We start from the raw sequence: 17026 nt of genomic DNA, 5'->3' as shown, positions 1-17026 counted from the left end.
CCAGAGACCCCCTCACCGCCCACCGCCTAGCCCAGCTAATGTGTGTCATATTATCTTCCAATGTACTCACTCACTCACTCACTTATCCCCATCACGACTGGGCTGGCTCATAGGGCAGCAACAAAGGCTCTCCACTTCTGCCGGTCTTCGGCCATCTTCCCCACTGTGCACCGGCTCTGATGGTGTTGGAGCTCAATCTGCTAACGCAGGGGAAATATCACCTCACACAGATGCCAAGTCTAGACTCGTGCTCTTAAATGACGGTTTAATATGATCATTTATTTCAGACACATTGTATTATATCCTCAGTCTATCAAATATAACCCAGTTCCCTTTATAAAAACGAGTAGAACTGATGAAACAAACTGTGCAAACGAGAAATGAGTAAAACTAATGTTGGTGTTCTCTTTGAAGCGAAAGCCGGACAATTTTGCATGATTATTGCTGTTAAGTTTTTGATCTCAACCCAACCAGCATGAAAAACAACAGCAGACGCTAGGGATTAGGATCCCCCCCACTCACACGCCCACCCGCAAATCAAGTCCCTGACTCAGTGACAAAACCTCAGCAACATAGTTTGCCTCACATGTACTTTACAGTACTTATCATATGTACTTATCCAAAGGGATGAGTCTGTTTATCTCTCTCGGCACTTGACAAGAAACTGACATACCAATTATTTAAGTGGTGAAATGTTAAGTCAACTGCTTAGACCTCATTGAACCACTACTTAGGCCTAAATGGCTGTGGGTTGGGGAGTCATTCTACTCTTCCACACTGTCCTTGCTCCTTGAATCCTACGGCTTTGCTGTCCAACCGGGTATTGGTGGGAGTAACCATGGCTCTGAGCTCCCTTGCTGTGCCTCCTGCAGGCTAAGGCTGGGGCTGGTGTGGGCTGTGGGCTGATGGCTGGCCCTGTAGGCGTTATGTATGGTTGTATTGATGACGGTAGAGACAAAGCCTCTCACTGTGTCACACGGGGCACTTTTTCTCACTCTGCAGGACATCCTGGGTCATGCTTAGTAGGGCACACAGCCACCACAGCAAAACTGTTTGCAATGGAAAGCGACAATCTGTGCTCTAATTTGACACATTCAGGTAGTAGGCCTAGGCTACCACTTCCACTGTTTTAAAAACGTTTTCCATCAACTTAACAACATGACACTGGTGACTGTATGCGACTTATGTGTAGAACTGCATCAGTTGCATTGGAAATCAAATCAGGCATTTTAATTTACTAGATGTCAAAAGGTCCTAGGCCTACAATATACACAAAACGCATAATAATACAAATAATAATTTAAAATGCATAGTGCTTTTCATTAAATAAAATAATCTCAAAGCGCATGCAAAGCAAAACACCACATGTAAATTGATGGTAGAGACGGATATTTAATCTCTCTATTTGGCTTGGGATGAATGGCTAGGAGTTGAGGAAGTTTGGATTGGAAAGGCAGTGTAGCTTCAGCGGAGGGGGCCTCGATGGTACAGCCAGAGAGAAACCAACACAGTCGGAACATTCCAATAATCAATTCACTGCCTCTCCGCTGTAACACGTAGCACATGTTGAACTATCCTGGAGTGTTTCTCAAAGATCACGCAGGCCTACACAATATCACACCTATCATTCCAATGATCAGCATGATTATTACCATGCGTAGCTATTTCATCAGTGCAGCATTGTCAGTGTACAGTACTGTGCAAATCAATAAAAGGATGATGCTACAGTACTACAGCAGTCCCATGATGCCGTACTGAACATGGCAGCTGTTCGGTCCGATCATGTCCTAGCATGTTGGAGTGTCCACACCACAGGCATAAATAGGACCAGTTCATGACTCAACACTATCAGCAAAGCCATACATAGCCACAAGGCATTGCAGCGGGACTAATGTATGCGCGAGTCCGTGTGGTCAAGAGTAAACAAATATTATACTGGTGTTTGCCTCAATAAGATCGTTGAGGAACATGGGAATGTCATCTTTTTTTAGACTTTCAAATGAACTGATTCATGAGAGTACTTTCAAATGAATTGATTCATGAGAGTACATTCAAATGAACTGATTCATGAGAGTACTTTCAAATGAACTGATTCATGAGAGTACTTTCAAATGAACTGATTCATGAGAGTACTTTCAAATGAACTGATTCATGAGAGTACTTTCAAATGAACTGATTCATGAGAGTACTTTCAAATGAACTGATTCATGAGAGTACTTTCAAATGAACTGATTCATGAGAGTACTTTCAAATGAACTGATTCATGAGAGTGCAGCTGATAGAGAAACCTTAAGGTAAAATTTTAAAATGATTAATTCCTTAGATGTAGATAACAGGCTTAACAATATTGGATAAGACAGCTGCCACGGTCAGTCTTGTCTCTCGAGACTGTTATAGTAGAATCACTTTATTTGGAGTACACCTAATAATGATAATGAAGGACATTAACTGCTGTGTTCAAAACAAAGACAATTCGGGGGAAACAAGTCCAATAATGAAATCCTTTTTTCCCCCTTCATCTTCAACATCAATATTAGCTTATATTTTCTGCCGAGACAAGGGATGTTGCAGGTGGCATTGTGGTGTAGTTTCTGAAGAGAACACCATTACTGTCCTCCCACACACTCCCATCAGCAGCAACAGCAAGCACACCCTGACCTCAACACACACACACACACACACACACACACACACACACACACACACACACACACACACACACACACACACACACACACACACACACACACACACACACACACACACACACACACACACACACACACGCGCTTAGGGTTAGTACTTCAATACGGTACACTACTGCCACCAAGTGTCTACTCTTAGGATTTTAAAAACATGCCGGAATAGACAGCCATAATATAATTGAGACCCCAGAAAAGCAGTGAAAGTTCATGATTTATCTACGAATACATTTTTATTGTATATACACATATCATTTCATCCCAAGAGTCCAAATAATAACATGATTGTCAGAAGCGCGTGCAGGAAGACACAGATGAAATAAATACATTACATTCTAGAAGGCAACAATTCCCTTTTGACCCTTTCTGGATCAAATTCTATTTACACAATGCCAGATCACACACACACACACACACACACACACACACACACACACACAGAAAGCTTATCATTCAGTACTTTTTACAGCACACAGTCATCGATGTGGACTAGTGCTCACTGCTCCTTACCCCTTTCCTACTGCACGTCGCAGGAACCCAATGAGGCCCGCGAGTGAATGTAAGTACCGTCTCTAAACTCAAATCAAGCAGTTGACGTGAAGCCTCAAAGTTACCAGGTGAAAAAGCCAGAGTGCTCCACAGAGCTCCCCTAGTCTGGTATGGGAGAGGGCTGGGATTTGGGGTGCTCTGCGGGGTGGGCCTTGCTAGGTATGCTGCTGGGGGAACCGTTATGGTGGTGTGGTGACTCCTTTTGCTCTGCGTTGTGTTCAGTCTTCACTACCTGGTATTCAGAAGAGTTCCGATCATTTTCCTCCTGGCAACAGACGAGATAATATAACATCATTGGCTAATCAATCGTGACAAAATGTTTTGGATACACTAAAGATATAACCAAACCATGCACTAAACTAGTAAACCAAACACAGGCACATAGGACATTTGACCACATTCACCACCGCACGTCACAAAGACAGTGTCGAATTCACCGCTACAGTGCACACAAAGAGCAAACACAGTCTCACCTTTCTTTAGTTCACACGAAGGCGTGGGGAGGAAATCGTTCACATATTGTCACTGTTAATCATACGATGTAAAAATATAAAAATAAATCCCATTGAAGTAAAATATTTAAAAGGTTATAAAAATTAAAAAAAACATAAATTGGCTTGAAATTCTTAAACTTTCGATGCGCACATCTGAGGGCAAGAGTTCTCATTGAGATTTGACACATCTTTATAAGATGACTAGCGTTCATCATCCTACCTGCAGTGGCTGTGTCTCTGAGGGTAGACTACTCTTGGTCATGCAGTACATCTCTCTGATCTGGCAGACAGCGAAGGCTATGGTGACCCAGGGGGATCCACTCAGCACCCAGGCAGGTCTGTTAACATCCTCCTGCTCCTCCTGGTGCTTTGTCTTCTTAGCCGGGGGTCTAGGGTTAGAGCGGGGCACCATCACACCAACCTGGTAGTAGTAGTAGTAGTAGTAATTAGTAGTACTAATAGTACACGTCATTGTCCCACAATGGGAAATTGGTTTGCTGAAAGAAGCAGTACAACAATTTGGAGAGTTCTGACCTGGCTCTGGTTCTGCATCAAGTCTATGGTAGCGATGGGAACTGGACTGGAAGGAACCGGAATGTTCTCTGCTAGCATCCTGTCCTCTATTGAGGGGAAAACAATTTAGGTTATTTGTGTATGGTACACTGTTAAAAATAAGGGTGGTTTGCAGTTCTATAAATAGTTTGCTTTTAGTGCAACATATGAAGCAATCCATTAATCCATTCTATACAGAACAAATTCCTCTAACAGTCTGTAAAAAAAAATGAACTGAGGTGCTCTCCCCTCCCTCACCCTTTTCCTCGTTCTGTCCGGTCAGACATTGAATGAAGGAGAAGATGAGGAGTATAACCAGGGAAGCCATTCCAATCCCTCTGAACGTCTCTGCAGCTCCTGGAAAAAGAAAGATGCACTTTACAGATACAGAAAAAGCATAATGGTTACACTTTATATTAAGGTGTCATTTAACAGGGTTATGAATGGTTTATACATCCGTTTATAGGCAGTTGATTATTAGTGGGCGTGCAGTTTATAAATATGTAATAAATAGTATAACTCATTGGTTCTCAAAATCATGTTCTAATATAAAAACACGGCTGTCTGTCAAGAGTTGCTAAATTTCACTACTCAAACGGGACTGTCAAAAGGGGCCGTTGTTGTCGCATCCGTACCAAAATAGTTGACGAAGACGCCCCCCACCATGGCCCCACAGCCCCGTCCCAGCCCCAGGTGTAGACCCTGGAGGATACCCTGGGCAGAGGTCCTCAGAGCTGGGGGCACCGCGGCACTCAGGTAGGAGATACAGGCTGCCCAAACCGACGCATGGGTCACACCTACAGCACAAAGAGACAGACAGAAAGACAGACAAAACAAAAAGTTTAGAGAAGTGAAATACTCTGTGTGGCTCAATTGGTAGAGCATGGCGCTTGCAAAGCCAGGGTTGTAGGTTTGATTCCCACGGGGAACAGTACGAAAAAGTACAAAAAGATATGCACTCACGACTGTAAGTCACCCTGGATAAGAGCGTCTGCTAAATGACTAAAATGTAAATGATGCCAGAGGACAAACATTGATGGAGGTGTTAAACATTACACAGCCTATAAGGATAAAAATGCTTCTTCAAAGTAGGGGCGGCATGTAGCCTAGCGGTTAAGAGTGTTGGGCCAGTAACCGAAAGTTTGCTGGTTTGAATCCCTGAGCCGACTAGGTGAAAAATCTGTTAATGTGTCCTTGAGCAAAGCCCTCAACCCTAATTTCCCTCAACATTGCTGCGGGGACTTGCTTCCATTCAGGTACAAGATCATTACCGAGGTCGGTCACTGATGTTGGGCGATTAGGCCTGGCTCGCAGTCGGCGTACCAATTCATCCCAAAGGTGTTCGATGGGGTTGAGGTCAGGGCTCTGTGCAGGCCAGTCAAGTTCTTCCACACCGATCTCGACAAACCATTTCTGTATGGACCTCGCTTTGTACAAGGGGGCTTTGTCATGCTGAAACAGGAAAGGGCCTTTCCCAAACTGTTGCCACAAAGTTGGAAGCACAGAATCATCTAGAATGTCATTGTATGCTGTAGCGTTAAGAATTCCTATCACTGGGGCATCCCAAGTGGCGCAGTGGTCTAAGGCACTGCATCGCAATGCTAGCTGTGCCACTAGAGATTCTGGGTTCGAGTCCAGGCTCTGTCGCAGCCGGCTGTGACCGGGAGACCCATGGGGCGGCGCACAATTGGCCCAGCGTCATCTGGGTTAGGGGAGGGTTTGGCAGGGATATCCTTGCCCCATCGCGCACTAGCGACTCCTGTGGCGGGCCGGGCACAGTGCACGCTGACACGGTGTTTCCTCCGGCACATTGGTGTGGCTGGCTTCCGGGTTAAGTGGGCATTGTGTCAAGAAGCAGTGTTGTGTTTCGGAAGACACAAGACTCTCGAGTGTAAAGTCACCAGGAATTCATCTAAAAATGTGTTTCATTTAGGAAGTCTGTTGACAAGTGTTTGCACACCAAAAAAATAATGATACATGATTGTGTCTCAAAATACAATCTCTTTTTGGGCTTAGTTGTGGTCAATTTGCAGTGTACAAATTATAGTATGGATCTAGTTGCCTACCTATGTCCTATTGGTTATTGTGTACCCAAGGTGTCTGAAAGAGGGAGTGGAACAATATATTCTCTTGTTCAGTGTTTGACAAGACCCATCCAACCTGCTCTTAAATAATCTTTCATCTGTAACCACAGAAAGACAAACAGGGGTAACATTGTGCCTATTCACTAGTCATATGACTTTACCAGGATATCCTTATTCAATTTCCTTTTGTTGATACTGTCTTTTAATATGACAGTTTTTGATGTGATACTGTAATGGCCTTTTCACTTAAAATCAATATTAACATTCCTTTAAATTATATCTTATCCTGTTCTTATTTAGTTGGCACGGACAAAGGTGTTTCATAAGGCAGAAATAACAGAGATTCCCGTCCTATGACATACTTTACTGAGGCTCAATAATACAGCCCTTAACAACAGATTCAAATTTGAACCTTTCCTCAGTCAGATGTCAACAGGAAGTAACGTCAATGTCGGACCTGCTCTCTCTTACCTTGTAAGACCTCCATAGGCAGAACTATCCATGCATTCTCCAAGTAAGAAATGTACAGGTAGCGTGCTGTGTTACATGCCAAGCCAATGTACAAGACCCTAAGTTAGGAAAACAGGGAGGAAAGAAAGAAATGAGTGATGAGATTTTCAGAGGTTAGGTACTCCGAGCAAAAGTTATTAAGAAGAAGCAAATCGATAAAATAGTGTGATGTATGGAATGTATAAGCTTGTCAGCCTTAGAGCGTCTTTCGTCGCGTTAATTATCCAAGGTCTAAAGAGATGCCCTCCTTGGCATAGTTAGTATGACTCTTTGCGTACAGTGCCCATTGAACTGGTGAGGCAAAAAGCAGTGGCACAAATTCTTCTTGAGACCTTTGCACTAATAGGTAACTGCATTACTTGCCGGGTTACAACCTCCCAAGATGTTAGAGAAGAATGTTTGAAAATTGTGCGTCAAAATGACATAGGTCACACAGAGCTGATAGAGTGATGGGCCTCTCTCCTTAAACATAACACCACACTCTCAAATGTCCCTGCTCTGTGCTAGGTCTGTCTGTCTGACTACAGTATACGCTCAAGGTATGTGTGACGTTCAAGCAAGAGGCACTCTAAACGAACACGATTGTTTACATGCAGCATGTCTAGTTGAGGTAAAACGGGATAGCAAATGTGGAAATCCTCAGTTTCAGAAAATACTGTGGGCTTTGGTTGTTGTTGTTGTTGCTGCTGCTGTTTTTGGTAAAAGATTTGGCTAAAAGAGATGGATAATGCGATATCCCTTCCTCCACCACCCTCCCAAAACCAAGAACAACACCAACAACCCCATCCTTACCTGATATGTCCCACCAACTCGATAAACTTATGACTGGTGAAGTAAGCAGCCAGCTCCGACACATGACTCAAAACCGAACACACACCAAACAGCGTGGTGGTTCCCTTCAGGTCCTCTAGATGCCAATACAGGAAGGTGAACACAAAGCCGTAACCGAAGCCCATGAACCAGGCGACGAACAGCACCGTGCTGTACTGAACACTCCAGAGCAGCCTGAGGAGGTCAGTGTAGTGGAAAGGCTGTTCGGTGGTGGACTCTGGGGTGATGGGGGTCTGGTCCGTGGTGGAGCTCACGCTCCCCTCTGGAGATGCAACGTTCCCCTGTACCTGTGTGAAAAAATGAAGGTGTAAAACAAATAAAACATTTACAATTTTCTATTTAAAGCAGTATTTACTTCTGCTAAAGAAATTAGAAAGACTAATTCCACTTAGTGTGAGTTTTAACTTTCCAGTTGATTTACCTGTGGTATCTCTACCTCCTGGGGCCTCTGAGGCACCTCCTGTCTGTAGTCCCCACTGTCAAATCAAATCAAACTCAATTTAAAAGATCATTTAAAACCACCACACATTTACAGTAAAATAATACAATGAAAGATATTAAAAACAAACAGCAATTGTATAAAATAGATGAATAAAAGTACATAAAACAAAATGGAAGTCTAAAATAACAATAAAATCATTGATTTAAGGAAAAGCTAAAAGGGTAGGGTTTCAAACATTATTTATTATTACCTGTCGAAGTAGAATTGCGTTGCTACCACCAGGGCCAGGCCCATCATCACTCCAAACACTATGAAGGCCACCTGGGGAAGGAATGAAAGAAAGAGAGAATGAGTGAATGTATGAATGAGTGAACAACTGAACAAAATTGAATTAACTCCATTTTTATTTACGTATCAACTATGTTGCCCTTAGCGACCCATCGCTTATTATTTGTCACATTTTCAATGTCATGCATTACCTGGTAGTTCTTGTACTCGGGCAGGACACAGCCGACCACGCCGTCGATGAGCAGCGTAATGTGGGTGTGGTCTATCCAGATACCCACTAGCAGCATGGTCACGCCCCAGCCAAGGGACCCCCACATTCTCTGCAGGCCGTAGCGGTCCCGGTGCTTCCCCAGGTACTCTAACGTCACCGTGTCCACAATGGTGACTGCCGGCGCACTGAAGAACTCCCCCACGATGATGACCAACAGGATTAGGAGAAAGATGCTCTCGACCTGATCCTCGTTGTACTCAATGATGTACTCTTTAGGTTGGGTGGGGGCAGGGGTAGTGGTAGTTGTTGCCATAGTTGTTGAAGTAGTATTTGGTGTAGCTTCAGTGGTATTGCCCTGCTCGTGAGGCACCAATATGGAATGTGTGGTGGGGGCACGGGTAGGGGCAAGGCTGGGTTTTTTAGTGGTCAGTGGCATAGTTGTGGTATTCAGTAAAAGCTGAGTGGTATTGCCTTGCTCATTAGGCACCACTCTGGGTTGGGCATGGGTGGGGGTGTAAGTGGTTGTTGCCGTGGCATTGTTCTGCTCGTAAGACACCCCTGTGGATTGGGTGGTATTGCTATCAGCACCTCTCCTATGCCTGCGGCGTATGCTATAGCCAGAATCAAGGCCATTCAAAACAAAAAGGAAGCTAGGAAAGTAACTTCGAAACAAATCCCGACGACTTCTCCTCGTGTGATTGGTGGAAACGTCCGGTAGCGAGCCGTTAATTTGTGTCATAGTCGTCAAGGGCAGTATTGGTGGAGCCACAGTGGTGATGTCCACCTTCTCCTTACAGATCATGGCAGCTGGTTTGACAAAGCCGATGCCACAGTTGAACACCAACCAGCACAGCACAGAGAACAGCAACAATGGCTTCCCTTTCTTAAAACGATCGGCCACCACTCCCCAGAATGGCGCACTGCAGAACTCTATAAAGTACCGGATCCCAACCAACAGTCCACTACGGCTTGGCGACATCCCGAGCTGCTTGTAGTAGACGGCTAGGAGTGGGTGCAGGGAACCATACGCTGCATAGAAGAAGAAGTAGAAGATCTTGGAGATGAGGAGCTGGGAGTTGACTCTAAGGGATATCCTCTCAAAGCAGCCTAGGTCTTTCAGTGGTGAGGCCATGGGTGTCTCTGGAGCAGACTGTGTGTCTGATGCTGCAGCAGACATTGGAGTGGAGCCTGGCTCTCGGTCGGTCTGCAGCTCCAGGGAAAGAGTGTTGAAGGGTTCGTCCAGGACGTACTTCCTCTTCTGGTCCTCTTCATCATCCGATAGGATTACCACTTTGTCCTCTGCAGCCATCTCTGGAAGACAGGAAGTTAGATTCACGTTTACTGTAACCTAAACAGTAGGCTACGTTGATTATCATAAGGATACAGTCTATGTGTAGCAATATTGATATTACTCATATTGATGTTACACAGGAAACGGAAACCACTTGTTACTTACCTACTTCATGTACTTGATGTGCTGGTTAACAATATGCATAGTAAAGTTTGCTTAACTATATATATATATATATATATATATATATATATATATATATATATATATATATGTCTGTCGTGACTACAACACAAAGCATATTGAAACACTATGCTATGCAGTAAATATGTTTAGCATGGCTAGAATTGGCTACAATAGATATTAGGCTATCAACAAGTTGCACGAGCGGTGTAACAAATATAGTAACATTGTTACAACCTAATAACTCATGTTACTCGTGAGTGGGAATATCATATCAGAAGAACCGGTGAAACCGGTGCAAAAATACATTTCACCGTCCAATGCGGAAGTGTAAACGAAATGCATGTTTCACTATCAAATAACACTTCACACCAAATTGAATAAATAAAGGTGCAACGTTTACTTTAAACAGTGCCGAACAGCGCACTTAAATCATACTATTGTAGATACGCAATAAAATAAAATAAAACGTGATAAATGTGAATTAGCACAGTTTATCTTTAAATTGGAAATGAGCTTGGACGATAACGTTCTCATCAATCTTACCTGCAAAAGTCCCTGGTCCGTGTTTCCTATTCTTTCAACTATGACTACGCAGGTTCGGCAGTGGCAGTTGTGTCTCCAAGTCTGAAATCGAAAGCTTTCTGCATTGCCTACAGTACAGCTTATTCCGTCGTTATCCTATGCATGCATGATACCGATGATATACCATAAGTAATATCCTTAATAAAGACCAATAAACACATCCTAGTTCAGGCCATTTCGCTTAGACTGGAACTTCCAAACTCGATTCGCCCAGACGATGGGCCTCGTGTGACGTCTCTGCTATCTGTTAAAGCGAACCCAACCTCTAAAGAGTGTACTGCTGCCCTTCAACATACACCAACTACTGTAAATGCATACGAGCATGTTTATAACGAAGGGTAAAGGCAAGATGTGCAATTGTTATTGTTTCTAAAAAAAAATCTATAAAATGTATATTTCCTACACCATAAAGGAAATAGATAGAATACAATGCAGCCAGTGCACATTTCAATTTCGTTGAATTTATTATTTTTCACACCTGTAGTATTGTTCATATTGTATATCAAAGTATCTAATAGAACACTACAAATGCTGGTATTATTACAAATGCAAAAAGTGTACATATTGAGTAATTGATGAATACATTTGTGTACAATAAATAATTGGTGAAATTGTACCTAAACGCCCTTTAAAATATGACAACGCTTATAACTGTCTCTGATAGATATTTTCTTCATGTTACTGTACAAATGTATTAAAAGGATTGTGTTGCCGAGAAGAAGTCAATCCCTAGTGATCTGAGTCAGACAAGTTGCCCTGCTCCGTCCAATGCTTTCCCTCTTCTTCTTCTTTCTCTTCCTCTCCGCCATGACGATGGCCCCCAACACTGCTATCACCACGGTGATCGTGATAATCAGCACAATAACCACCTCGGCGATACACAGCCCCGTATCCACATCCATCAACCTGTAGTTCGCTAGTTCTGTCGGAACATTACAGCTAAGATTATAGTAATCATCCAAGAACAGCCTTTGAACACTTTTAAGCTTATGGAACACTTTCTGCAGGTCACAATTGCAGTTCCAGGGGTTTCCTTCCAACATGATATGGGTACTGTAGGTGTGGATGCTTAGGAAGGTCTTGAAGTAGATGGTGCTCATCTGGTTGTGGGCCAGGTTGAGCAGGGCCAGGGAGGTCATGGGTGTGAAGACACCCTCTTGGGTCTTGTTGATCTGGTTCCCCTGCAGGTTGAGGACCTCCAGGGACTTCAGCATGGAGAACACCCCGTTGTTTAGGGAGACGAGATGGTTGCCCTCCAGGTGGAGCTGCCGCAAGGTGGACATGGAGCCAAAGGACCTCACCTGGATGGAATAGAACAGAATAAAATAAAATAAAACACAATATAATATAGTAAAATAGAACAGAATAGAATCAAATTGTATAAGTCCTGTGTCACTTTATTTGACGTTGTTCAACAAAAGTAAAAACAACCTCACCTGGATGTTATGAATGACGTTGCCAGTAAGGTTGAGCCTCTGTAGGCCATCCAGGTGCATGAAGCTCCTGCTGTCCAGGGAGTGCAGGTGGTTGTGGCTCAGCTGCAGCTCTCTCAGAGCATTCAGGCCCAGGGAGAAGCTCTCGCTCAGGGACGAGATCCTGTTCAATCAATCGATAAATCAATCAATGAATCTATCTATCCATCCATCCATCAAATTTCATTGACAAAGCCCCTTTGACATGAACAGTTGTCACAAAGTGCTTTACAGTAACCCGGCCAAGACCTCAAAGAGCAAAACAAAAACAAGAGCACGGCGGCCAGGAAGAACGTTCCACTACCTGTTACAACTCAGGTCCAACTTCTGAAGGAACTCTAGCTGGGTGAAGGCCCCGTCAGCCACAGCGCTGATGTTGTTGTCCTTTATAAGCAGAACCCTCAGTTTGCGTTCCATTTGGAAGGAACTCTTCGGAATAAAGGTTAGGAGGTTCATAGATAGGTCCAGGTGTTCCGTGTAAGGAGGGATGTGGTTGGGCAGTTGGGTAAAGAGGGCGTTAGCGCAAGTGGTGAGTTTCAGTTCCTCGTGACAGTCGCAGCCTTTCTCGCACCGGGTGCTGTGAGACTTGGAGTAAACCGCCATCAACAGTAGTAGACAAAAGAAGTACTGCATTTTGGCCATTTACACCTGGAAAAATTAGACAGAGAAAGTGTGGTAACACTTAACATAAAGTTGTTGTACCTTTGTATTAAGGCTGTAAGTACACTAGCGACTACAGTCGACTTGCATGCTGTTGTGTAGTCATTTTGGAACTGGATTCTAGATAGCGTAATGGAGTTGAGTAATATAACCCTGAAACGTTCAGGAAGTAGGGTACCATTATACAAGTATCCCTGACACAACACTCTACAACAAAGCATCCATTTTGGCCATAATAAAATAAAGAGAAAACATGAACGCCTTACATGTGTGAGGAGCAGCAGATCTGTCTTTACTCACCCCGCCGTTGTTCTGTCAACAACCTGTCTGAGGCAGGTGGAAAACGTACCGAGGGAACCAGATGGCCCTCAGAAAGCAGACAGAAGGGTGGCCCTATTGTTCAGGGCTGTTGTTGTTGCTGTTGAGAGAGAGAGAGAGAGAGAGAGAGAGAGAAGAGCGAGCTTGTCAATAATTCACATCTCTGATGAGGAGGGGGCTGGAGAGGAGAGCGGGTTTAAAGAGATTGCTTGTAAACTGGGGCAACATCTGAGAATAAGGCGACACTTCCCTCTTTGAAACATGACTGTGTGGGTTTTGTGATTTAAGGACAGCAGGTGTCTACAGGGGTGGAGGGGAGTGAGATGATCCTCCATTTATGTAGCCTAGTTGACGAATCAGATATTTACCTGCTGAACCTGTTGAACTGCAGTGAGAAAGATGATAGTAATTCCAACCAAATCCCTAACTTAGTTTCAATATCTATCCTTCAATCAATCCATCCACCGACATTAATCTGACATCTCAGTTTACCCACATAAGCCTTTTCCCGATCACCATGTGAAAGACAGAAATTGTTTCTTCATGTTGGATGCTTGTGGATAGCTAGCTTCTCCTCCACTTATCTGTTGTGTTGTGTAGCTCAGTTGGCAAGTGCATGTAGCTAGCATCCACAATGCTGTGGGTTCAATTCCTGGGTGTATTAAATACACACACAGCCTACTAAAAAGGTATGCATTCCCTGAACTGTAAGTTGCTTTAGACCAGGGTTTCCCAAACTCGGTCCTGGGGCCTCCACAGGGTACATGTTTTGTTTTTTCCCCCTGTACCACACAGCTTATTCAAATAACCAACTCATCATCAAGCTTTGACTATTTGAAATCAGCTGTGTAGTGCTAGGGCAAAAACCAAGACGTGCACCCAGAGGGGGCCCCAGGACCGAGTTTGGGAAACTCTGCTTTAGATAATAGCGTCTGCTCAGTGGCATACATAATCTAATGACTGTAGATCAGGTGTCTGCTATGAAAGAGAAGTTAGACAGAGTTGTGTAGGGGTTTGAGTTTCATTCTGGCTCCTGGTTTTCCAGCAAGGCTTGACCTGGACAATTCTGTCTGTGACTGGAAACAAAGTATTGATATTTCAAGATAACAGATCTTTAGTCTGCCACACAAATCGTACACTGAACAAAAATATAAATGCAACATGCAACAATTTCTGAGTTACAGTTCATATAAGGAAATCAGTCAATTTAAATAAAATCATTAGGCCCTAATCTAAGGATGTCACATGACTGGGAATAAAGATATGCATCTGGAGGTTACAAATACCTTTTTTAAAAAAGTAAGGGTGTGGATCAGAAAACTTGTCAGTTTCTGGTGTGACCACCATTTGATGCAGCGCGACACATCTCCTTCGCATAAAGTTGATCAGGCTGTTGATTGTGGCCTGTGGAATGTTGTTGCACTCTTCTTCAATGGCTGTGCGAAGTTTCTGGATATTGGCGGGAACTGGATGACGCTGTCATACACCTATATCCAGAGCATCCCAAACATGCTCAATTGGTGACATGTTTGGTGAGTATGCAGTCCATAGAAGAACTGGGACATTTTCAGCTTCAGATCCTTGCGACATGGGGCTGTGCATTATCATGCTGAGGTGAGGGAGGCGAATGATGGCATTAAAATTGCCATCGATAAAATGCAATTGTGTTTGTTGTCCATAGCTTATGCATCCTGCAGATGAAGAAGCCAGATGTGGAGGTCCTGGACTGGTGTGGTGACATGTGGTCTGCAGTTGTGAGGCCGGTGGACGTACTGCCAAATTCTCTATAACAACGTGGGAAGCGGATTATGGTAGAGAAATTAACATTAAATTCTCTGGCAACAGCTCCGGTGGACATTCCTGCAGTCAACATGCCAATTGCACGCTCCCTCAAAACTTGAGACATCTGTGGCACTGTATTGTGTGCACATTTTAGAATGGCCTTTTATTGTCCACAGCACAAGGTGCACCTGTGTAATAATCATGTTGTTTAATCAGCTTCTTGATATGCCACCCCTGTCAGGTGGATGGATTATCTTGGCTAAGAAATAAGCTTTTTGTGCATATGGAACATTTCTGGGATCTTTTATTTCAGTTCATGAAACATGGGACCAACACTTTACATTTTGTGTTTGTATTTTTGTTCACTGTACTTATAGAAGACTGACTGGACAGATTATAGATCATATTTAGTTACATGCCTACATTATTTTAACACTCCATAAAATATATACTTTTTAGTAAGTAATGTACTACCCTAATCATGTTTGGATATCTTTACTTTTCCAATATTATTTTACTATCAATCTTACTGAAAACATCACATTACTCTAATTTCCCCTATGGCTTTTCCGTTTGTAGATTGTCTTCATTTGCATCAACAATATGTTTTGAATGATGCCAAAAGTCAAACACATAAATGTCATGTTTGTGGAGGAAAACAACAGTCAATGTAAAGGTAATAACACATACCTTTCCCTGCTTGTCCTTTGAACAGTATTGTACATCCAGTGGCATCCAGTGTTTTTATCTGTTGTCCACATGTAAGAACAGAGAGAGGGCCGGTACTGAAAGGAGTGCATCGGTAAGCCTAAGTCCTATAAACAAGGATCGTCTCTCTCAGACCCACAAGACTACAGCTGAAAAAGACAACCTCACAGGGGCTAAATCAATGTAAATATCTCCATAAGTAGTCAGCAGCATCAGAAGATTTGTGAATTACTGTAAGAATAACACTGGTGAATTTGTCATCCTCGCCCCGGATTACACAGACGCAGTGATGGGGACGTCACCGTGCTCCACATTGCTCTTGATCTGTCCCAGTCTCCCAGAGTCTCATCTGTCACTGCGGTGTGATAGAACAGGAGTTGTCATGGAGACACCTGTCACCTGCTCCAGCCTAGCTGTGGGATACATGATTGATTAAAGACATGATTTGGCCAACAGCTGGAGCAGTTGGATTGAGTGAACGTCCAATTGAAGCTCACAGGTGCTGGGAGGACCCCTCTAAACATACTATATCATGGTTCTGTAGTAGGATACACCTCTACACACCATGCTGCCAGACCTGTAGGGACAATGGACGTGTCAGTGGCAGCAGAAATAACGAGTGACCTAAGTGAAATCAACATTCTAACATTAGACCCAGTTATTTCCTATTCCACCCATTCCACAGCCATCTAAAGTTGAAAGATAATGGTGGATTAATGTGTGTAAAAATCTACATAAAATCTAAATGGATGCCTGAATCAAATCTTTATTAGAAACATAATGCAGGGGGGCATAAATGGGTTGTGGTGGTTGTGACTAATGACTCCTCCTGTGATTCTGTTGTTGACCAGCAGAGGGCATCAGTCACTCGTTTAAAATCAATACACATCAAGCTATTTTACAGTACCTTCTACCTTTGAATTTGGTACTGCATGCACCAACTGCTATTGTATTTTTGCTGTCATGTTGATCATGTCAAGTGAAGAGTGTCATGTGGTATTCAGATAGTTTCCTGTCCTCATTGTATGCCAGCGCAATGGCACCCTATTCCCTATATAGAGCACTACTTCTGACCAGAGCCCTATGGTCCCCAAACAAAAGTAGTGCAATAGGGTGCCATTTCGGACTCAAGCAATGTTGGGTCACTGTCTGAGGACCTCTAGTCCTGCCAATGGTCCTCACATATCAAGGCTCCAGAGAAGACCCAGATGCAGACAGTTAGAAGTAACAAAAGTTTATTACAGAAACAGGGGGGCAGGAAAACGACAGGTCAAGGGCAGGCAGAGGTCAGTGGTCTAGAGCTGAGTCCAAAAGCTACAGAACGGCAGGCAGGCTCAGGGTCAGGGAAAGCAGAGGTCAGTAAT

At 43.5% G+C, this 17026-nt stretch overlaps 2 protein-coding genes across 7 annotated transcripts; both read right to left on the bottom strand.

Annotated features, from left to right (window-relative positions):
• Positions 1-2903: 2903 nt before the first annotated feature.
• LOC106575218 (major facilitator superfamily domain-containing protein 6-A) lies at positions 2904-10983 on the bottom strand. Of its 4 annotated transcripts, none has more exons than XM_014151581.2 (12): positions 10684-10982; positions 8644-9974; positions 8415-8485; positions 8144-8198; positions 7684-8009; positions 6853-6950; positions 4933-5094; positions 4556-4654; positions 4280-4365; positions 3966-4166; positions 3725-3728; positions 3234-3516 (listed from the first exon to the last, which is right to left on the bottom strand). In XM_014151581.2, exons 2-12 carry the CDS (start codon positions 9970-9972, stop codon positions 3506-3508), a joined length of 2442 nt encoding a protein of 813 aa, XP_014007056.1. In that variant the 5' UTR covers positions 9973-9974; positions 10684-10982; the 3' UTR covers positions 3234-3505. The 4 variants fall into 4 exon arrangements, with proteins under 4 accessions (XP_014007055.1, XP_014007056.1, XP_014007057.1 ...); XM_014151582.2 differs by having other exon boundaries at positions 3315-3516; positions 3725-3776; XM_014151580.2 differs by lacking the exon at positions 3725-3728 and having other exon boundaries at positions 2904-3516.
• A 180-nt stretch (positions 10984-11163) lies between these two features.
• ngl1 (Netrin-G1 ligand) lies at positions 11164-13397 on the bottom strand. 3 transcript variants are annotated; one of them, XM_014151385.2, is made up of 4 exons: positions 13155-13397; positions 12499-12842; positions 12159-12318; positions 11164-12023 (listed from the first exon to the last, which is right to left on the bottom strand). In XM_014151385.2, the coding sequence occupies exons 2-4, from the start codon at positions 12834-12836 to the stop codon at positions 11445-11447; spliced, it is 1077 nt and encodes a 358-aa protein (XP_014006860.1). In that variant the 5' UTR covers positions 12837-12842; positions 13155-13397; the 3' UTR covers positions 11164-11444.
• Between the last annotated feature and the right edge of the window lie 3629 nt (positions 13398-17026).

Source organism: Salmo salar, chromosome ssa17, assembly GCF_905237065.1.
Source record: "Salmo salar chromosome ssa17, Ssal_v3.1, whole genome shotgun sequence".
NCBI classification, from domain to species: Eukaryota; Metazoa; Chordata; class Actinopteri; order Salmoniformes; family Salmonidae; genus Salmo; species Salmo salar.
Note: the sequence above shows the minus strand (reverse complement) of the source record. Positions and strands in the feature narration are given on the sequence as shown.

What these genes read in the sequence shown, in the direction of transcription:
- LOC106575218 (XM_014151580.2), bottom strand. Translation starts at nt 9,972, where the DNA reads ATGGCTGCAGAGGACAAAGTGGTAATCCTATCGGATGATGAAGAGGAC. An exon ending in CCGAGTACAAGAACTACCAG is followed by an intron (nt 8,486 to 8,643) that starts GTAATGCATGAC and finishes TTCCTTCCCCAG; the next exon opens with GTGGCCTTCATAGTGTTTGG. An exon ending in GCCTATGGAGGTCTTACAAG is followed by an intron (nt 5,095 to 6,852) that starts GTAAGAGAGAGC and finishes TTTGTGCTGTAG; the next exon opens with GTGTGACCCATGCGTCGGTT.
- ngl1 (XM_014151385.2), bottom strand. Translation starts at nt 12,836, where the DNA reads ATGGCCAAAATGCAGTACTTCTTTTGTCTACTACTGTTGATGGCGGTT. An exon ending in TTGGACCTGAGTTGTAACAG is followed by an intron (nt 12,319 to 12,498) that starts GTAGTGGAACGT and finishes TTGATTGAACAG; the next exon opens with GATCTCGTCCCTGAGCGAGA. An exon ending in ACGTCATTCATAACATCCAG is followed by an intron (nt 12,024 to 12,158) that starts GTGAGGTTGTTT and finishes TATTCCATCCAG; the next exon opens with GTGAGGTCCTTTGGCTCCAT.